Raw genomic sequence first — 21636 nt, forward strand, 5'->3', positions numbered from 1 at the left:
TTAGAACTACTTAAACCTAACTAACCTAAGGACATCACACACATCCATGCCCGAGGCAGGATTCGAACCTACGACCGCAGCAGTCGCGCGGTTCCGGACTGCGCGCCTAGAACCACGAGACCACCGCTAAGTTGATTTCAAGGTAGGTGTTGAAGGTCTGTAGAAAATAACACAGGTTATGCTTTTCATGCAATCAGATCGTGAAGATGAAGCTAAAAAATCTGATCCAGACGTAGGTTTAAGGTGCTGTTAAGTGCATATAACATTGCCACACATAAACTCATATCAATATTATGAGGCTATGAAGAATGACTACAGATAGCTGGCGTGAGATTGTGGTCAACTAAGGTTGTCAATCTTTCAGTGGGAGTATTGTAACCATCAGCTAGTGAAATCGTGAAGCATCAGTCAACCACCTATTTTCATTTTTGTTTACTGCTTCCATCCTGGAATTACCATCAGAAAGATGTTAGAAACATATTCTTCTTTTATCTAAAAAAGTCATGCCAACTACCAGAAGCATTCATCCTTTCTGCGGACTCAAAGCTTCCCAGTAGTTGGATGTAAAACAACTGCAACTGACTTTGGATGGTAAAATTCTTCAGTAAAGTATCTTAATATTTAGAAAACTGTTTTTTAAGTATTGTGTCTTTTTGGACTATTTACTGCCATGAAAATTCATGTATTACTATTCTGTACTAACAATAAATCTGTAAAACAGTGATGTCTGACTGTCTTTGAACATGCTAATCTCCAAAACTACAATATGAATTTTCACAGGATTTTTGCACGGTTTCTCCAAAACCACTAGACGGATTTTTGTGGAGTGTTCACCGGTAACTTCAGCATAGCTAGGTGCACTGTATTGGCTACATATTATCAAAATCAGATCATGGGGAAAAGGATATTCATACAGATTAAAACATGCATGTATGTATGTATGTTCCACATCTCTTCTGAAACCACTGGACTGCTTTCAACCAAATTTGGAACACATACAAGTATCATTTACTGTCTGGAAAGAACCACTGTGGGGGTAAAAACCACCTCCCTATCAAGAGCTTGGGAGTAGGAGTGAAAAAGGATAGGCCATGACACAGGAATGCCCAGACTTCATTGATTTGCAAAAACTTTACTCATAATTTCAAACCTTTATCAAACTTTACTCACTGACTCCCTCCTCAAAATGATGAAAGGAAAAAAGTTTATTGTTTATTATATTTTCGCTGTTCATTTTTGCAATAGGCATGACAATGTATTACTTGTTTACTGCTAACTGTATGTGTGACAGATTTTACAGATGCTGTTCACATCTACCATGGAATGCACCTGTGAAATTATATCATTGTACAATACATAGTTTAGGAGATATGAAGGAAGGAGGAGATGACATTAAATGTGTGTTGTCTGCAAAGGTAAACAATAATTGTATTCTTTGTACATAACAGGAAAAAGTCTTAACAAGCAGAGTTCTATCTTCAGAACACAAATAATGCATTGATTCATTGAAAATAAATTAAGATATCATATTAGAGCAACAAAAGAGAAAAGACGAGTCATTTCTCATGTACAATTCGAACACTATCTTCATGGCTTGAATCAGATTAGGTGCATAACCTAAAATAACTTAGAATTCTGCTGCAAAAATGTTACTGTACAAACATACAAATTTGCTGTTATTAACCCTTTAACTGCTCTGGACGTGTTAACGCATGCACCTTTGAACGTGCACCACCAGTCCTACCTGGTACCCTAAACGTGTCTATGCGTAGACACATTCAGAGTACCCGGTAGAAGGCCTGGTGGTGTGCGTAAACATATTCCAGAGAAGTTAAAGGGTTAAATTACATTTATAATGCAATGGAAAATCTAAGAGTTTTTTATATTTAGCGGAACTATAAGTTATTATATTATAAATGTATATAATACAAAACAGCTTCAAATGTATCTACTCCATTGAAATGGTCCAGGACAGAAGGCACACTACATTTCATTACAAAGTACATTGTTATTGCCGTTCTTTTCTATTGCTGCACTGTAAACTACAATAAAGGTTGGGAGAATATTTATTTTAACATACTCATAAAAGAAATAGTTACAAAGTTGAGCACTAACCAAAAAAAGCTGATTTAAAAATTGAATTAATCAACTTTCTGTTTTTGTCATGCAGTATCACAAAATTTATTGTTAAATAAACTATTCAATCAGAATACAAAAAGGGGAAGGACACAACAGCATTCCACAGGCAAAAAAATTAATAGTATTGCACTTTAGAAAACTGCCATAGATTTGCATTTATACTGATTTATCAAATAAAGTTTAATTTCCATGTTAGTTGCCAATCCTGCTCTAATATTGCTTTATATTTCAAAAACAAAAGTTTTTGAGTTCCTTCTTACATAATTTTATCAGTATTCCAATGTTTGTTGTATTAGCTACAATTAGACAAGATCCAAATCTGGATCCAGATACAGCAATAAGTCTAGGGAATCTATAGGTATAGAAATGCATCTAGCGGCCCAGATACCATATTTACTAGATATTCTGTTCATAAATTCAACTGCTGCAGAAACAGAAATTAATATTTACAAAACACGCCAGTCCTTTCACATCAGGACTTGATCAACTATTTCAGTTTTTTAAACTATTAGAACATAGCTCTCTTCACATATTTTTGCACAAGCAGATTCCTTCTTGTACTTACAAAAACTACATTTCAGTTTACATTATATGAATCATTAATTAATTTAATTAATTAAATCGTTGAGAAACACATACTCTGTATGTACAGCACCCCCTTTCAAATTAATGCATTGCAAGTACAATAAAAAGTAACACAATTGCAAATGGAGAGTTATTTTAACTGAAAAACCACTTTAGTGGCTCTGAATCTTCTGTTTCACTGTCACTGCACCCTCTAACACACACTGGTTATTTAAGATAAATCACTGTTCCAACCATTGATGAGTAATTATATGTGGTGACTTTCTACCTCAGATCTATGGCAATTGTATTATATATCTTAAATTTATCATCATGTAGGAGGCGGAGAAAGATGCCTCAGTGTTACATAAGGCTTAAATACATCTTCCATCACAGAACACAGAGTTCCATAAAATGTATGACTGTATAGACAACAGTTTACAAACAGATTCAAAAATGAAGAACCAATCAAAAATATGAGAAGAAGAGAGACTGCCAATGTACAAATTCTTCTCAGGTTCTTACATGACACAGCTTTTCTCAAAAACTTCTTTGTGTGTTGAAGTGATTCAGAATGAAATGTGCTGCAATATACAAAAAGCTAAGATTTTTATTTGAACAGAAACTATAAATAATCTTCTCAATAAATTATGAAGATAAAAAGGTCAAACAAATAACTATCAATATGTATAAACAGGGTGTTACAAAAAGGTATGGCCAAACTTTCAGGAAACATTCCTCACACACAAAGAAAGAAAATATGTTATGTGGACTTGTGTCCGGAAATGCTTACTTTCCATGTTAGAGTTCATTTTATTACTTCTCTTCAAATCACATTAATCATGGAATGGAAACACACAGCAACAGAACATACCAGTGTGACTTCAAACACTTTGTTACAGGAAATGTTCAAAATGTCCTCCGTTAGCGAGGATACATGCATCCACCCTCCGTCCCATGGAATCCCTGATGCAGCCCTGGAGAATGGCGTATTGTATCACAGCCGTCCACAATACGAGCACGAAGAGTCTCTACATTTGGTACCGGGGTTGCGTAGACAAGAGCTTTCAAATGCCTCCATAAATGAAAGTCAAGAGGGTTGAGGTCAGGAGAGCGTGGAGGCCATGGAATTGGTCCGCCTCCACCAATCCATCAGTCACCGAATCTGTTGTTGAGAAGGGTACGAACACTTTGACTGAAATGTGCAGGAGCTCCATCGTGCATGAACCACATGCTGTGTTGTACTTGTAAAGGCACATGTTCTAGCAGCACAGGTAGAGTACCCCGTATGAAATCATGGCGCTGAATCGAGGAAGTACAGTACATACTGACGAAACTAAAATGAGCTCTAACATGGAAATTAAGTGTTTCTGGACACATGTCCACATAACATCTTTTCCTTAATTGTGTGTGAGGAATGTTTCCTGAAAGTTTGGCCATACCTTTTTGTAACACCCTGAATATAGGATGGCTTTCTAACACTGATGGCATTTAAATAAGGAAAATGAACATCACTTTCAACACAATTTTTTCTTGTAGTTCTGCAATGCCAATATGTATGTTATTCCATATGATGCTTGATTTTAAATATTCCATTAACTACCAACATACACCCCTCCCCCACTCTCTTCTCACTACACAGTCTCCTACCAGTGAAAAAAATGGCATTTTCAAACAATCACACTTTGGAATTCAAAAAGTCTTCGATACTGAAAAAGCAATTTATATATTCACTGAGCACGTGACAAAAATTTAAAATGATAAAATATCATCCATAGGCATCTCATGTGACTCATCCAAATGGCATCAATAACAACATTTTGTTAAGTATGTTATATGAAAATTATATACCGAACAGATGTTCCACAATCTTTCTGACATCTTATTTAAGAAACAAGTTTCTGAAAACTACACTGCTAAAAAGGAAAACAGTCATTACTATTTTGGAGTTAAGGTAGGAGCCAGCTATAGAATGGAAAAAAATACAGCTGACACCTCTCTCTATTCTATTTAAAGCTTCGGAACAGATCTTAAGATCAGTTAATGAAGTAATCGTATCAGAACAAGATGATTTCATACTTGGAAGATTATGTTGCAGGCATATTCTCAATCTAATCTAGCCTTATAGAAGATAGATATGGAAGGAAACAAAACACAGGAATCACTTTCATTTCTTTCACTGGCAAATCAGGATATACATCTGAAGAAACAGAGCCAAAATGTTCAACTCTCTGGACCATCTCTCTGTGTACTATGGCCAAAATGATTTGAACCAAACTCGAGCAAGACCCAAGTTTTTGCCTTGATCTCAGAAACAGAGAAGATGAAAGAAAACTTCAAGAGGGATGGTGTTAATAAAAGCTTCACGAGAACAATACTGTAAAATGTCTAGAGATCAATTTTTCAGACCTCTAATCTTCAAATAACACTGTCTGAACACAAAGATGAAAATATGTGGTAAAATATCATCCACAAGCTTACAAGCACAACTCGGAGTGAATCAAGGGGCTGCCAACAGTCTCTCCTCAATGACCGTTCAGTGAATGTTGCTGCATGTGAGCCTCCACAACAGGCACTTGGTTCATGAACCCATGCTAACTGCTGTTCATCAGCAACGAAGGCTGGAATTCGCATGCCAGTACCGCAACTGGACATTCACTGAGTCGTGATAGGTGGCTTTCTCAGATGAATCACATTTTATGTTCCATTGGACAAGTGATGTTGGCATGTATGGCATGAAACATCTGAAAGCAAATACTCTGCAACAACTGTTGGAAGGGTCCAGGTCAGAGGAAGGAGCATTGTGGTCTGGGGAATGTTTTCGTAGTTCTCCCTAGGTGATCTTGTCATTCTGGAAGGCAGAATGGATCAATACAAGTATTCATATGTCCTTGGGGACTGCGTCCACCCCTACATGCAGTTTGTTCTTCCTCAGCATGACAACTTCTACCAGTAGGACAATGCAACCTGTCACACAGCTTGCAGTGTGTGTGTGTGTGTGTGTGTGTGTGTGTGTGTGTGTGTAGTTCAATGAGCACCATGATGAGTTTACCGTACTCCCCTGGCCACCAAATCCCTTGAATTTAAACTAAATCGAGAATCTGTGGTACCACCTCAATCGTGCCATTTGTGCCATGGATCCTAAAGCAAGAAACTTAGTGCGGCTGAGCTTGGTGCTGGAGCTGTCATGACTCCAACCCTCGTCTGTGCCTTACAGGACCTCACTGACTCTCTTCCTGCAAGTGTTGCAGCTGTCTGCATTGCAAAATATGGTCATTCAGGCTTTTGACAAGTGATCACATTAATGTAACTGAAGAGTGTATGACTGTAGTACCAGGTAACACTACATTCTGACAGAGAAAATGTCAACCAACTCTGAAACAGCCAACACCACCAGAAAAGCTCTCAACATATTGATGACAAAGGTCTGAATCTGCAAGGCTAACTTTTTTAGATGTGTTAACTTTATGGGGATGACAAAATACATGTCAGTTATTGCTATGCTTATAACGTTGTTTTAGGACTAACCTAGGAAATATTACCAATATTACCATATTTTTTGGGTCAAACCCAGGACACATTTTTGAAATTACTTAGAAGTCTTTACAGTTTTCTGAAATATTAAACTTCACTCAGTTCTATTTTTTACTAGACATGACTTTTTTTCAGAAATGTTTTGTTTGTTTTAGTTACATAATAAAATCACAACAAGAAAGTTCTGAATCAATTTTAACATTTAGGAGATATTTAGAAGTATAAACTTAAAGTCTACACCTTTCTACATACCAAATGTTCCCCATAACTGAAAAAAATCTCTTTTGAAACAGATGTCCCAGGTAAGAAATAGCAAACTCAACCATTTTAGAAATGTTATAAAAGGAAATATAACTGTTTTGAAACACCTTAAAAATTGCTTTGCATTTATTTTCAATATTATGTGGTGTTTTTTCAGAATTTGAACCACAACCTATTCTTTTCTTTTGATGTATCTTGTTCAATAATGTACATTCATGAAATAGGTTGCAGGAGTGGGAAAACAGACAAAATAAATAAACAGTTACACTTAGTGCAGCAGTCGGTGGCAAAGACGTTAATTATTTGAGTACTGTTTATTTTTAGCCTTTGTTCTATGGAGTTAAAAGTTCAGTTATTGGTTATTCACTTTTACGTTTCACAAGAAACAGAAATAAAGTTTATGTTCTCGCACGTGCGTATAAGAAGTTATTAATTAATATGATGTTATGTAGTGACCATAAAGTGGCGACTCCAGGCTCAGAAGAACTCACACAGCAAGAAACAAATAAGCTACATGACACAAATTCGCCAACGCATACGACAGCGACAAATGGCAGAAGTCCTACAACACATTTAGTAGAGCTACAGAGTATGTTGCACTGTCAGATACAAGACTTGTGGAATGAAATTGTGTGGCATGCAAACATTTCAATGGAATTAATTAATGATTTGTGCACGAAAGGCTCCGTAATCCACTGTCAGATACAAGACTTGTGGAATGAAATTGCGTGGCATGCAAACTTTTCACTGGAATTAATTAATGATTTGTGCACGAAAGGCTCCGCAATCAATGAAACTATAAGAAATGGTGATTAATCTAGAGGGCATATGAAGATGCACATGCCTCAGTTCCTTCCCGCTAAACTGAAACTCTAGTTTTCGATGTTAGAGTTGCTGTTCACTTATAATAAAGTAACAAATGACCAAGAAAAGTTCATTATAGCAAGCAGCAGTCTGGATTCCAGAGCAGTGGCATTGTACAAAACGAAATTAAGCATCCCACAATACAGCATTATACAACTCTAAAGAAGATTTTGATAAGTAGGCTTAATAAACCGTTAGATGAATGGATACACCTTGCACACAGTGAGTGACGAGGTGAAAGATCCCCCCCTCATAATTTTTGCGGCAGTTATGGAGGATGGTGACAGAGGCAGACTTTTCGGATGCTACGCTCCAGTACATTTGGACATCACAGCTTCCCATGGCACTAAAAGAGTGGTGGCTATGAAGGATGGGTGTGATGTGACCACTGTTCTCCAGCTGTCTGACAAGAGTTTATGCAACAATGGAGAAAGCAAGTGCACCGCACATCACAGAAGCAGTGACGAAGTCGGAAGAGGCACAATTTCAGACATTAAAGAAACAACTAAATGTGTTACAGAGACATATCGAGGGTTGGAAGACCACCAGTTCTGAGGGTCCTGTAGTGCACTTGAACATTGGACAGAAGAAACATGAACAACTATGCCGATATCACAAACAGTTCAGTGAATGAGCTGCTGGGTATAATCTACCCTGCAGTTATGCACACCCATGTAAATAACACGTAGACTGTAAGCACAGGCACTTCCTTTTTGCCTTTATCACAATGACTCTATGTATAAGATGTGGAGACTTCGTGTTATTATCTGCTTGACACTGAGTCCAATGTAAGCACCTGGTCAGTAGAGAGAAATATCTCAGTCAAGAACAGTTCGTTTGTTCATCTCATGACAGCAAATAAACAGCCAACAACGAAGTATGGCAGCTGCAGCAAGGAAGTGAATTTAGGTTTTTATAACACTATCCCTGGATGTCTGTAATAGCGGATGTGATGGAACCAATCTTAGGGGTGAATTTTCTGTATGCATACAGTAGGACCATTGACATTCAGTTGGCTCAACTCAAGAAAGGAGAAGAAACGACAACTGGGCTTCTAGGAAAAGAGATGGTGGCTTGATACAAGTGACAGAGATAGACTTGCACGAAAAAAGAGTGATACGAAGATCTGATAGTGCATGGTTCTTACCTTTTTTTTAAAAAAACAACACGGGTGTTGGAGACCTTGGGGTGATTACAAAGAATTGAATGCCCCTACGATACCCAATCAATATCCTGTGCTCAATATTCATGATTTTACAAATGTACTATAGTCCACTTCACATAGGATGGCACTTCCACGTGTAGAGATGAAGCGATAGGCAAGCATGGAGGGGATTAGATCTGGGCATATGTAATGGCAGAGAGCGGCCTAATAAAGGCCGCGTTGCCGAACAGTGTTGCTGCTGTCATACCCCTATGGTATATGTTCAAATCTACGAAAAATGTGTGAATGTGTGTGTGTGTGTGTGTGTGTGTGTGTGAGACTGTAGTCAAATGTAAAATGTAAATTACTGTGAGTAAAAAAGAATTACTGGTAACAAAGACTAGTGCAAAACACTTCCATGAAAATTGTCTGTATGCTGTCATATTTTTCGCTGTCAACGAGCACTACAAGTGTGAACTAACTTATTTGACATTATAGTGACAGACAGCATTTATGGTCCACTGAACAGGCAAATAACCAACCATTTTCTACAAATTATTCTAGGGAATGCTGACCGATAAAGTCAAAAACCATCAATACTTCAACATTTAATTTGTACTATCATTTTAAGGTGTTTCCAATTCCCACCTTGAAAATCATAGAGGTTTATATGTTGCAATATTGTAGTTCTCAACTAATTCATCCAGCCACATTCTCACGAGTAGTTAAGGCATACAACACGCTGGACGAAGCTTAACTTCTCCTTGGGCAATATGTGGAACAATACAGTCTATATTCTTCACAATATACACATTTCTAATCAATAAAGGCTAGGAAGTTCCCATGTACCATGTATGCAATTAAAATATGGACAAACAGATTTTTTAAACTTCGAGTCTGTAAAACCAAGAAATATCATTACTTTAATTTGGAACAAACTCAACAGCATGATAGAATTGTTACTGCTAACCGAGTCTGTGTCTGAACCATCTGATGATAGGTTCAAGGTTCATATCCATCTTCACCTCCCTATCAAAATCTTCTTTCTGAAGCTTTTCAGCTTCCTGCAAACGGTGTGCCCATGCTGAAAGGGGATGTTGTCTATTGCTTCACACAAAAGCGAAACAGTGTTTGTTATGTTGAATGTTTTGTCCCCCCCCCCCCCCCCTCTCCACACATATCTTTTAATCTGTGCCAAAATTAATTCTGACAGATTATAATGAAAATGATATGCAAGTAAATGTAAAACTTTGCGACTACATTCACATGCACGAAAGTCAAATCTGTACGTTCTGTCACATGACTTGTTAAAATTAACAAGCTGTAAAGTTTGGCACAAGTCTGGTGGTATATTTTATTTAAACCAGAGCACGATATCCGATTTCCTGGTTTCTGTACTTAGTGTTTTCTCTGTAACAGGTGAATGATAACTGGCATAGTAATTACAATGACCGACTTCGAAGTACAGTATGGCAAGAATTTTTCAGTGAACCACTTGAAACTGACAGTGTTCATTTCCGATTTTTGCTATTGTTTTTATGCCTACATTTCAGTTTACTGTCAGGAACAAAGCCAGAAGAAGAGCCGAGATACAGAATAATTATGTGAGAACCTATTCCTATGGGAACTTTAAAACCACCAGTACCATCACTCGTTTCCCAGCAAGTATTCATGGAATGATTCTGACACACCTACGATTCATCAGGGTAATACATTTTGAACTACTTCCTCCTGTTGTATTGTACATCTTTATAAGGGATGAGGTTCGTTCTCCACTTATGTCACCTCTTTCAATCAAAAAACACTCTTATTAACATATTTGAAATCAAAGTCTTTTAAAATTATTTGCATTGATGATGTGCTACCTCTGAAACCAATTTTTTCTTGCAATATTGTAACAAGTTTTTGTGATGTCGGGTATTCACTACTTATATACACTTCAAACATGGAGTGCTTTAAAATATCATTGTCAAAACCCTCCATTTGCTTACTGGTTATTGGGAGCTCCAATGTTAGGCGGGTGATGGAGCCCCTTAGGCAAATAGCGGAAAGGTCGAGGAAGAAGGCCAGTGTTCACTCTGTCTGCTTGCCAGGGGGTCTCATCAGAGATGTGGAGGAGGCCCTGGCGGTGGCAATAGAAAGCACTGGGTGCACCCGACTGCAAATTGTTGCTCATGTCGGCACCAATGACTCCTGCCGTCTGGGTTCAGAGGTCATCCTCAGTTCGTACAGGCAGTTGGCGGAATTGGTGAAGGCAGAAAGCCTCGCTCGCTGGGTGGAATCTGAGCTAACTACACTCCTGGAAATTGAAATAAGAACACCGTGAATTCATTGTCCCAGGAAGGGGAAACTTTATTGCCACATTCCTGGGGTCAGATACATCACATGATCACACTGACAGAACCACAGGCACATAGACACAGGCAACAGAGCTTGCACAATGTCGGCACTAGTACAGTGTATATCCACCTTTCGCAGCAATGCAGGCTGCTATTCTCCCATGGAGACGATCGTAGAGATGCTGGATGTAGTCCTGTGGAACGGCTTGCCATGCCATTTCCACCTGGCGCCTCAGTTGGACCAGTGTTCGTGCCGGACGTGCAGACCCCGTGAGATGACGCTTCATCCAGTCCCAAACATGTTCAACGGGGGACAGATCCGGAGATCTTGCTGGCCAGGGTAGTTGACTTACACCTTCTAGAGCACGTTGGGTGGCACGGGATACATGCGGACGTGCATTGTCCTGTTGGAACAGCAAGTTCCCTTGCCGGTCTAGGAATGGTAGAACGATGGGTTCGATGACGGTTTGGATGTACCGTGCACTATTCAGTGTCCCCTCGACGATCACCAGTGGTGTACGGCCAGTGTAGGAGATCGCTCCCCACACCATGATGCCGGGTGTTGGCCCTGTGTGCCTCGGTCGTATGCAGTCCTGATTGTGGCGCTCACCTGCACGGCGCCAAACACGCATACGACCATCATTGGCACCAAGGCAGAAGCGACTCTCATCGCTGAAGACGACACGTCTCCATTCGTCCCTCCATTCACGCCTGTCGCGACACCACTGGAGGCGGGCTGCACGATGTTGGGGCGTGAGCGGAAGACGGCCTAACGGTGTGCGGGACCGTAGCCCAGCTTCATGGAGACGGTTGCGAATGGTCCTCGCCGATACCCCAGGAGCAACAGTGTCCCTAATTTGCTGGGAAGTGGCGGTGCGGTCCCCTACGGCACTGCGTAGGATCCTACGGTCTTGGCGTGCATCCGTGCGTCGCTGCGGTCCGGTCCCAGGTCGACGGGCACGTGCACCTTCCGCCGACCACTGGCGACAACATCGCTGTACTGTGGAGACCTCACGCCCCACGTGTTGAGCAATTCGGCGGTACGTCCACCCGGCCTCCCGCATGCCCACTATACGCCCTCGCTCAAAGTCCGTCAACTGCACATACGGTTCACGTCCACGCTGTCGCGGCATGCTACCAGTGTTAAAGACTGCGATGGAGCTCCGTATGCCACGGCAAACTGGCTGACACTGACGGCGGCGGTGCACAAATGCTGCGCAGCTAGCGCCATTCGACGGCCAACACCGCGGTTCCTGGTGTGTCCGCTGTGCCGTGCGTGTGATCATTGCTTGTACAGCCCTCTCGCAGTGTCCGGAGCAAGTATGGTGGGTCTGACACACCGGTGTCAATGTGTTCTTTTTTCCATTTCCAGGAGTGTATTTGCAGTATCGTTCCCAGAACTGATCACGGTCCTCTGGTTTGGAGCCGACTAGAAGGCTAAAAACCAGAGGCTCAGACGATTCTGCGGAGATCTGGGGTGCAAATTTCTCGACCTCCTATATCGGGTGGAGAAATGTAGGGTCCCCCTGAATAGGTCAGGCGTGCACTACACGCCGGAAGCGGCTACAAGGGTAGCGGAGTACGTGTGAAATGCACATGGGGGTTTTTTAGGTTAGATACTTCCCTCCCTAGGTCCGACAAGACGCCTCCTGAGACGCGGCAAGGTAGGAGTAGGCAAAATGCAACAGGGAGTAACAATATTAATGTGCTAATAGTAAACTGCAGGAGCGTCTACAGAAAGGTCCCAGAACTGCTCTCATTAATAAACGGTCACAACGCCCATATAGTACTAGGGACAGAAAGTTGGCTGAAACCAGACGTAAACAGTAATGAAATCCTAAACTCAGATTGGAATGTACATCACAGAGACAGGCTGGCCAGTGAAGGGGGAGGTGTGTTTCTAGTGATAAGAAGTGCAATAGTATCGAAGGAAATTGACGGAGATCCGAAATGTGAAATAATTTGGGTGAAGGTCAGGGTTAAAACAGGCTCAGACATGGTAATTGGATGTCTCTATAGGCCCCCTGGCTCAGCAGCTGTTGTGGCTGAGCACCTGAAGGATAGTTTGGAAAATATTTCAAGTAGATTTCCCCACCATGTTATAGTTCTGGGTGGAGATTTTAATTTGCCGGATATAGACCGGGAAACTCAAACGTTCGTAACGGGTGGCAGGGACAAAGAATCCAGTGAAATTTTTGTAAGTGCTTTATCTGAAAACTACCTTGAGCAGTTAAACAGAGGACCGACTCGTGGCGATAACATATTAGACCTTCTGGTGACAAACAGACACGAACTATTTGAAACAGTTAACGCAGAACAGGGAATCAGCGATCATAAAGCGGTTACTGCATCGATGATTTCAGCCGTAAATAGAAATATTAAAAAAGGTAGGAAGATTTTTATGTTTAGCAAAAGTGACAAAAAGCAGATTACAGAGTACCTGATGGCTCAACACAAAAGTTTTGTCTCAAGTACAGATAGTGTTGAGGATCAGTGGACAAAGTTCAAAAGCATCATACAATATGTGTTAGATGAGTATGTGCCAAGCAAGATCGTAAGAGATAGAAAAGAGCCACCATGGTACAACAACCGAGTTGGAAAACTGCTGCGGAAGCAAAGGGAACTACACAGCAAACATAAACATAGCCAAAGCCTTGCAGACAAACAAAAATTACGCGAAGCGAAATGTAGTAGGAGGAGGGCTATGCGAGGAGCATTCAATGAATTCGAAAGTACAGTTCTATGTACTGACTTGGCAGAAAATCCTAAGAAATTTTGGTCTTATGTCAAAGCGGTAGGTGGATCAAAACAAAATGTCCAGACACTCTGTGACCAAAATGGTACTGAAACAGAGGATGACAGACTAAAGGCCAAAATACTAAACGTCTTTTTCCAAAGCTGTTTCACAGAGGAAGATTGCACTGTTGTTCCTTCTCTAGATTGTCGCACAGATGACAAAATGGTAGATATTGAAATAGATGACAGAGGGATAGAGAAATAATTAAAATCACTCAAAAGAGGAAAGGCCGCTGGACCTGATGGGATACGAGTTCGATTTTACACAGAGTACGCGAAGGAACTTGCCGCCCTTCTTGCAGCGGTATACCTAGGTCTCTAGAAGAGCGTAGCGTTCCAAAGGATTGGAAAAGGGCACAGGTATCCCCGTTTTCAAGAAGTGACGTCGAACAGATGTGCAGAACTATAGACCTATATCTCTAACGACGATAAGTTGTAGAATTTTGGAACACGTATTATGTTTGAGTATAATGACTTTTCTGGAGACTAGAAATCTACTCTGTAGGAATCAGCATGGCTCTCGAAAAAGACGGTCATGTGAAACCCAGCTTGCGCTATTCGTCCACGAGACTCAGAGGGCCATAGACACGGGTTCACAGGTAGATGCCGTGTTTCTTGACTTCCACAAGGTGTTCGATACAGTTTCCTACAGTCGTTTAATGAACAAAGTAAGAGCATATGGACTATCAGACCAATTATGTGATTGGATTGAAGAGTTCCTAGATAACAGAACGCAGCATGTCATTCTCAATGGAGAGAAGTCTTCCGAAGTAAGAGTGATTTCAGTTGTGCCGCAGGGGAGTGTCGTAGGACCGTTGCTATTCACAATATACATAAATGACCTTGTGGATGACATCGGAAGTTCACTGAGGCTTTTTGCAGATGATGCTGTAGTGTATCGAGAGGTTGTAACAATGGAAAATTGTTCTGAAATGCAGGAAGATCTGCAGCGAATTGACGCATGGTGCAGGGAATGGCAATTGAATCTCAATGTAGACAAGTGTAATGTGCTGCGAATACATAGAAAGGTAGATCCCTTAGCATTTAGCTACAAAATAGCAGGTCAGCAACTGGAAGCAGTTAATTCCATAAATTATCTGGGAGTACGCATTAGGAGCGATTTAAAATGGAATGATCATATAAAGTTGATAGTCGGTAAAGCAGATGCCAGACTGAGATTCATTGGAAGAATCCTAAGGAAATGCAGTCCGAAAACAAAGGAAATAGGTTACAGTACGCTTGTTCGCCCACTGCTTGAATACTGGTCAGCAGTGTGGGATCCGTACCAGATAGGGTTGATAGAAGAGATAGAGAAGATCCAACGGAGAACAGCGCGCTTCGTTACAGGATCATTTAGTAATCGCGAAAGCGTTACAGAGATGATAGATAAACTCCAGTGGAAGACTCTGCAGGAGAGACGCTCAGCAGCTCGGTATGCTCTTTTGTTAAAGTTTCGAGAATATAACTTCACCGAAGAGTCAAGCAGTATATTGCTCTCTCCTACGTATATCTCGCGAAGAGACCATGAGGATAAAATCAGAGAGATTAGAGCCCACACAGAAGCATACCAACAATCCTTTCCACGAACAATACGAGACTTGAATAGAAGGGAGAACCGATAGAGGTACTCACAGTACCCTCCGCCACACATCGTCAGGTGGCTTGCGGAGTATGGATGTAGATGTAGATGTAGATGTAGCACAGCCGAGTACAATGACCAGGGCAAGATGGCCTGCGATTTTGATGCAATCTGGGCAACACAAAACCAAATTTTCCTGATGTTTCTTATCTCTGACACTCCCGTTTACTATTATGTGTACAGTTCTCTTGCCAACACATGCCTCTGTGGTTCACTCTTGTGTCTTCAAAATGACAAAAATAGGAGTCCCTCTTTCAGATCCACGTTTGAAAAATCTGTAAATATGGTAAATAAACCTATTCGCCCGTTTGTGAAGCACTTCATATTTATTGCCGTCATTTGACATATTTATTTGGCAGTCACACTAAAACAGTTACAGGGACACATTCACAGTCATACTTGTACAAGAATGTATCATTGACAACTGAATGAACCATTTGAACGCTCTGTGAATGAAACTGCACTGTCCAAGGAACAGCAACAGTGCACCATGCAGGAGAGTGATCCTCGAACTCTAGTTGTAAACCGTGACTAACAGTTTGGAGAGGGAATGAGTCTTACTTGGTGCTTGCAGTCAATGAAAGTGGATGTGCAGAATGACTGAAAATTGGACCGCCTTCCTACATGAAGCAAACTATAGAGAAGCAAAATATTTCAGCATCATAGATTGTCAAAATTCATACCATCATGTCCAACGTAGCCTTGGACGAAACGTCAGGGATTGAAGAGTTCCATGGACCACTGCCATACAACCTGGAAAAAATTCTCAGCAGCTGAAACATCTGGTCGTGAAAGCCTACATTGTATGATACCATCAGATACCAGGCGCAGAGACTGACATACTGAAGACAGCTGTCATTACATCTTTTGGCTTCTTTGAATTTTTGCATATGCCCTTTAGCCTTAAAAACGTGGGTCCAACACGGCAACGTTTCATCGATGAAGTGTTACGAGGGTTAGACTTCACCTTCGCCTACCTCAATGATATAATAGTGTTTTCAGTGACACAAAATCTCGATGAGGGGCACCTTAAAGCAGTTTTTGACAGACTACATAGGTATGGGACAATATTTAATGAAAACAAGTGCAGCTTGCGAAAAAAAACCACGTGACATACCTGAGTCACACAGTTTCAGCAGACAGCATCCGCTCGTTGGAACAGAAAGTGGAACTCGAACAACAAATACCTCAGCCCTCGGATTTGCAACAATTACTTAAATTCTCAGGTGTTGTAAATTTTTACTGTTGACATCTGCCAGTAGCAGCTGCTTTCCAAGCACTGCTTATACAGGTGTTGACAGGTCCTAATACCAATAAACATCAGAAGCTACATTGGACTGTAGCAAGCCTTTGAACAGATCAAGATAAGTCCGAAGCAAGTGGTTTCACTCGTGCATCCTGAGAGAGATGCGAAACTAGCTATACTAGTCTATGCAAGTCAGATAACTATTAGAGCAGTGTTACATCAAGGGTCTCCTGGGCACTGGCAACCATTAGGGTTTTTCTCACAGAAGCGCAAAGGAACAGGAGTGTATACGACCAAGAAGTGTTAGCGGTATATGATGCAATAAGGCACTTGCAACCTTATGTGGACAGTAGACCATTTACAGTCTTCTCAGACCTTTGCATTCAGCAAGTGTATGTATGCTCTGTCACCTAGACAGTTCAGATAGCTAGAATACATAAGCAGTTCACTACTGACTTATGTCATGTGAAAGGAGTGGGGACTATCGCAGAAGGCTATTTCTCAAGGGTTGCAGCAATAACCAATTCTGTGAATTGTGCGAGATAGGCAAGAGAGCAAAGAGAAGACGCACACTGAGTTGAAACTGCAGGAAAAATGTCCAGAAGATTAGGCCATTAAAATATGGTGTGGTACCTCACAATGAAGACCTAGACCATACATGCTTGTGCAATTACGGTGAGAGATATTTGGAAGTATACATAATTTGGATCATCCAGGTACATGAGTAAGTATCAAGTTGCCGACAGAACGGTTTGGCCTGGAGATAGGAATGATAGTTGAAGGTGGACACAGGCATGCCCTGCCTGTCAACGATGTAAGGTGGGCAACATGTGAAGAAGCCAGCCGGGCACTTTGATGAACTGTCTGGTCATTTCGAACATGTGCACCTTGACATTGCTGGCCCACTGCCAATGTTTGAAGGTTACCGTTATTTGCTAACAGGAATTTACAGGTTTATGAGATGGGAAGAAGCTGTACTGATTCAAGACATATCAGTGGAGACAGTCAGTCAAAGTTCCTTGGCAGAATGAGTAGCAAGATTCAGGTGGCCAGTGCAGGTCATGACTGACCAGGGCTGGCAGTTCGAATCTTCATTATTTTTTGAACTGGTGAACATTTGCAGATTCCGATGTCACCGTACAACAAGTTATCATCCAGAAAGTAATGGAATTACAGGGCACTGGACAGAACACTTAAAGCTGCAATGATGTCCCATGTTGACAGTTGGTCTACAGCATTGCCACTAGCATTACTGGGTCTGCACACTGTTTTCAAACCAAACCTAGGGGCATCCACGGCAGAGCCTGTGTACAGAGATCCTCCAGCCACAACCGTCAAAATGGCATGGTAACATTCCGTCATTTGTGCACCAAGATTTGAGCAAGTGTTCACATGTGATGTTACAAACTGATGCAGTAAGAGCCCCACTGCAGCCACCATATGCTGGACCTTACAAAGTACTGCAATTTAACACACACAGAATACAGCTCCAGATACACAATATACAGGTTACTGCGTGAAGCCTGCTTATTTAAGGCCTGAAGACTTAAAGTAGAAAGACATACAAGACTTGCAACGGCATATGGTGCCACAACAGGAGCAAGCATCTACCAGAATTTAAAATGAACCGAATCTCGTGGAAGATATGGCAGTGGAAGAACAAGACACACAACCAGTGATTTATATAAGGGTGGGTCGAAAGGTCTCATACAATTTTCATCACATATCTAAGACTCTGCTGTACTGGGAGGGGACTGTGTGGGAGTGGAAAGATAGGCAAAATAAATCAACAGTTACGCATAGTGCATCACTCGAGAGCAAATACGTTAATTATATGAATACTGTTTATTCTTTGCCTTTGTTCTATGGAGTTAGGATATTCAACTGTTGATTACTCACTTTTATGTTTTACGAGAAAGAGAAATAAATTTGCCTGTTCTCACATGTGTGAATAAGTTATTATTTAATACCATGTTATGTATCGGCCATAAGGTCATCAATATTAATGAAATATTTTAGAACCACTTATGCACACTCTTTTAAATCAGACCATGCAATTTTTGTTCATAAATGTTTCCACTGAAGTTTACTAACTTTATCACAACTGTCACTCACATTTAAAGCTTTAAAAATCTCTTATGTATGGTGAATCACTTCCATTAATAAAACCCCTTTGTTTACCTGATTTCATCTTTAATATTACTCTTTCCTTTACATGCAACAGAAAATTCTCCAGTACACAGTGTGTAATAAATACGTAGCTTGTTATTGTCATTACACAATTTAAAAAAATTGTATTCCTGTTCCATGTTAACGTTAAACACACTTTTGCCAGTTCCTAAACAATGAAACCAAACATGAACATAGATAAAATTATCAAAAAAGTGTCATCAAGTTACATCACACACGATAACAACATAAACGTTGGTCATCTGTGTTGCAAAAGACTAACAGTAGGTGACAAGTTGTGTCGTAACCAGTAGCCATGGCTCCCCATCGATGTCTGCACTTGCTCCAAAGTCAGCAGAGAGAAGGCATGGCCATAACAGAATGTTTAAAAATCCAATGCCAAGCATATAGTTCTAAAATTTTAAAGAAGTTCTCACCAGTCATGGAATTCTCAAACGCAGACTTATTTGCAACCCAGGCATTGCCTGGACTCCACTAAAAAACCAGGTAAGTCTAGTTATTGTCAGCCAAAAACCAGTCCACAAGATGAGAACTATTGTAGACCATCTACAGTTTAATATATATTTATTTACATTTTATGGCCTTCATTGGACCACTCTAACCAAATTTATACAGTGAATTTTTCAGTTTCTTGTCAGCCCAGTACTTCTTCATTCTCTCGGAACTCATCCTCCTTTCTTCATCGGAAATCACCCTACCTATTGTCTGTTTGTTGATTCTCGTTTGCAGTCTGGTTTGTTTGTCTGTGAGTTTCCTGATTTTGTCAGTTTAATATTTAATTGAAAAATGTGAAATCATTGAGGAAGACTCTATCAATGTAAGAAATTGTGGTGTCACCGCCAGACACCACACTTGCTAGGTGGTAGCTTTAAATCGGCCGCAGTCCATTAGTACATGTCGGACCCGCGTGTCGCCACTGTTAGTGATCGCAGACCGAGAGCCACCACAAGGCAGGTCTCGAGATACGGAATAGCACTCGCCCCAGTTGTACGGACGACTTTGCTAGCGACTACACTGACGAAGCCTCGCTCCTTTGCCGAGCAGATAGTTAGAATAGCCTTCAGCTAAGTCCATGGCTACGACCTAGCAAGGCGCCATTAGCCTTACATAGCAATTGATACTTATCGTATAAAGCATGTCTCATCAAGAACGATGTATACAACAAGGATGGATGAAAGTTAAGTATTCCAAAAGCTACGTACTTTTCTTTATAGCATTCATTACGTATCCTGTTTCAGACCTCACGCCATCCTTCATGTGTTTATAGCGTGCATTGCGGTCCCCTCAAATCACACTGTGTCGGCACTTCTGTCGACACATCAGAAATCATGTTTATCAGGTGAATATACTTGCAGGAAATGATGCTTTGAAAGTGGAAAGGCTGGTTTTCAAAAACAAATTGTTAGAATATTCACCCTATTAACCAGATCTGGCATCTTGAGCCTTTCACATATTGTTTATGTATGAGAGAGATTCTTCTCCCTCATTTATAACAACACAGATAAAACATTTTGTTTCAATTTTACTTAGAAAATTATACTGCTTAATGTACACTTAAGACTAGAAAAAAATTTGTTTTCAACTGCCTTACAGTAGATTTATTTCACTGAACTAACCTTTCAGGAGTTTCATCTCCAGCAGGTTGCAGGCATGTTTGGAACAGCAATGTCTAAAACAAAAATGCTAACAAAAGTAACTGTAAAATATGAAGAAAATGTATCAGTAATAATTAACTATGAAAAAATTATATTGCTGAAAAGGGGTTTAACTTACATTTTAATTCAACTGAAAACTTGCATTGATACTAAATGAACAGAGATGGAAAAAACATCAATGGAATGCACTGCAATGAATGAAGTGAAATCAGTTCAGAAAAGTCGAATCTGTACTTAATAAGTATATCGTGACAAATGAAAATTTGTACCACATGAGGATTTTAAAATGATCTGCTACTGCTGACATATTCGTCTTGAGAGATTCTGCAACTGTGCTGAAATTGAAAATTTTGTCTTTTTTTATCTTCTCAGTTGTAACATTTATCTTTAAGATACAACTAGTTGATCGAAACTAGTCATACAATTTGTCCTAATTAATTTCTTTAACCAATTTTTTTTTATTTCAATATTTTCATTGATGTTCATGTTCCCTTCAGGTACAGGCATGCCCCCATCTCCTTTTCCTTCCACCACAACCATCCCCCCCCCCTCCCCCCCCCCCCCCCCCGCCCCCTCCCCCTCACCCGGTGGTGCTATTCCCATGGGAGACAGTCACGTTGCTGTGCCTGGGAAAAATAAGAGAGACATATAAGAACACCAAAACTTTGGATTGACCCTGGAGGCATTCTCGGATGACCTACCTGGTTTGGGTAACTCCAGGTTCAAATTTGAACCTGGAAGAAATTTTCATTTGTCATTCAAAAACCGTAACATTGCTAGTACAGCATTTCGTAAGGGGCTCCGGAAAGGTTCAAAATCACGAAATGTTCAGTTTTTACTTTTCTGCATTTTAAAAATCTACAGACTTCCCCCTTTCAATTGATACACAATTTATTCTGTTCAGAAGATGAAAACTATTTTTAAAATATGTTCGGCATGAGTGTGGCCCACTGTCGCACTGTTAAACTGCTGTCAAATGTTGTACTCACGAATATACGTGCTCATCATGTACATTTTAGTGCTGTGAGAGAAAATAAGTGTTACAAAATAAGTGTTGTGGCTAACCTGTGATAGTTCGAAACATATTGCTCACTCAACTGTTGTGTGTTTCATGTTTACTTACTCTTTTGTAATCGTGAAAATATTCATAGTGAATTCGGTTCAATAAAGTCTCTGTTTTATTGAAGAATAATCATGGGTAAGCGTAAAGTGACTAGAAATCCTCTGAACGCTTTTAAGGAAAGGAGAAATGTTGGAAAGCCAAA

The 21636-nt window shown here is 40.5% G+C and overlaps 1 protein-coding gene across 1 annotated transcript in view; it reads right to left on the reverse strand.

The window, feature by feature from the left end:
• Window positions 1-1258: 1258 nt before the first annotated feature.
• The window catches only part of LOC126456398 (uncharacterized), a 258254-nt gene continuing 237876 nt past the window's right edge, over window positions 1259-21636 (reverse strand). Inside the window, exons 23-24 of the mRNA XM_050092151.1 lie at window positions 20333-20385; window positions 1259-3287 (exon numbers count right to left, since the gene is read on the reverse strand). Of these exons, the coding sequence (XP_049948108.1) occupies window positions 3035-3287; window positions 20333-20385 (306 nt within the window). The 3' untranslated portion in view covers window positions 1259-3034. The remainder of the gene's footprint in view (window positions 3288-20332; window positions 20386-21636) is intronic.

The sequence above is a fragment of the Schistocerca serialis genome, chromosome 2, assembly GCF_023864345.2.
Source record: "Schistocerca serialis cubense isolate TAMUIC-IGC-003099 chromosome 2, iqSchSeri2.2, whole genome shotgun sequence".
NCBI lineage: Eukaryota > Metazoa > Arthropoda > Insecta > Orthoptera > Acrididae > Schistocerca > Schistocerca serialis.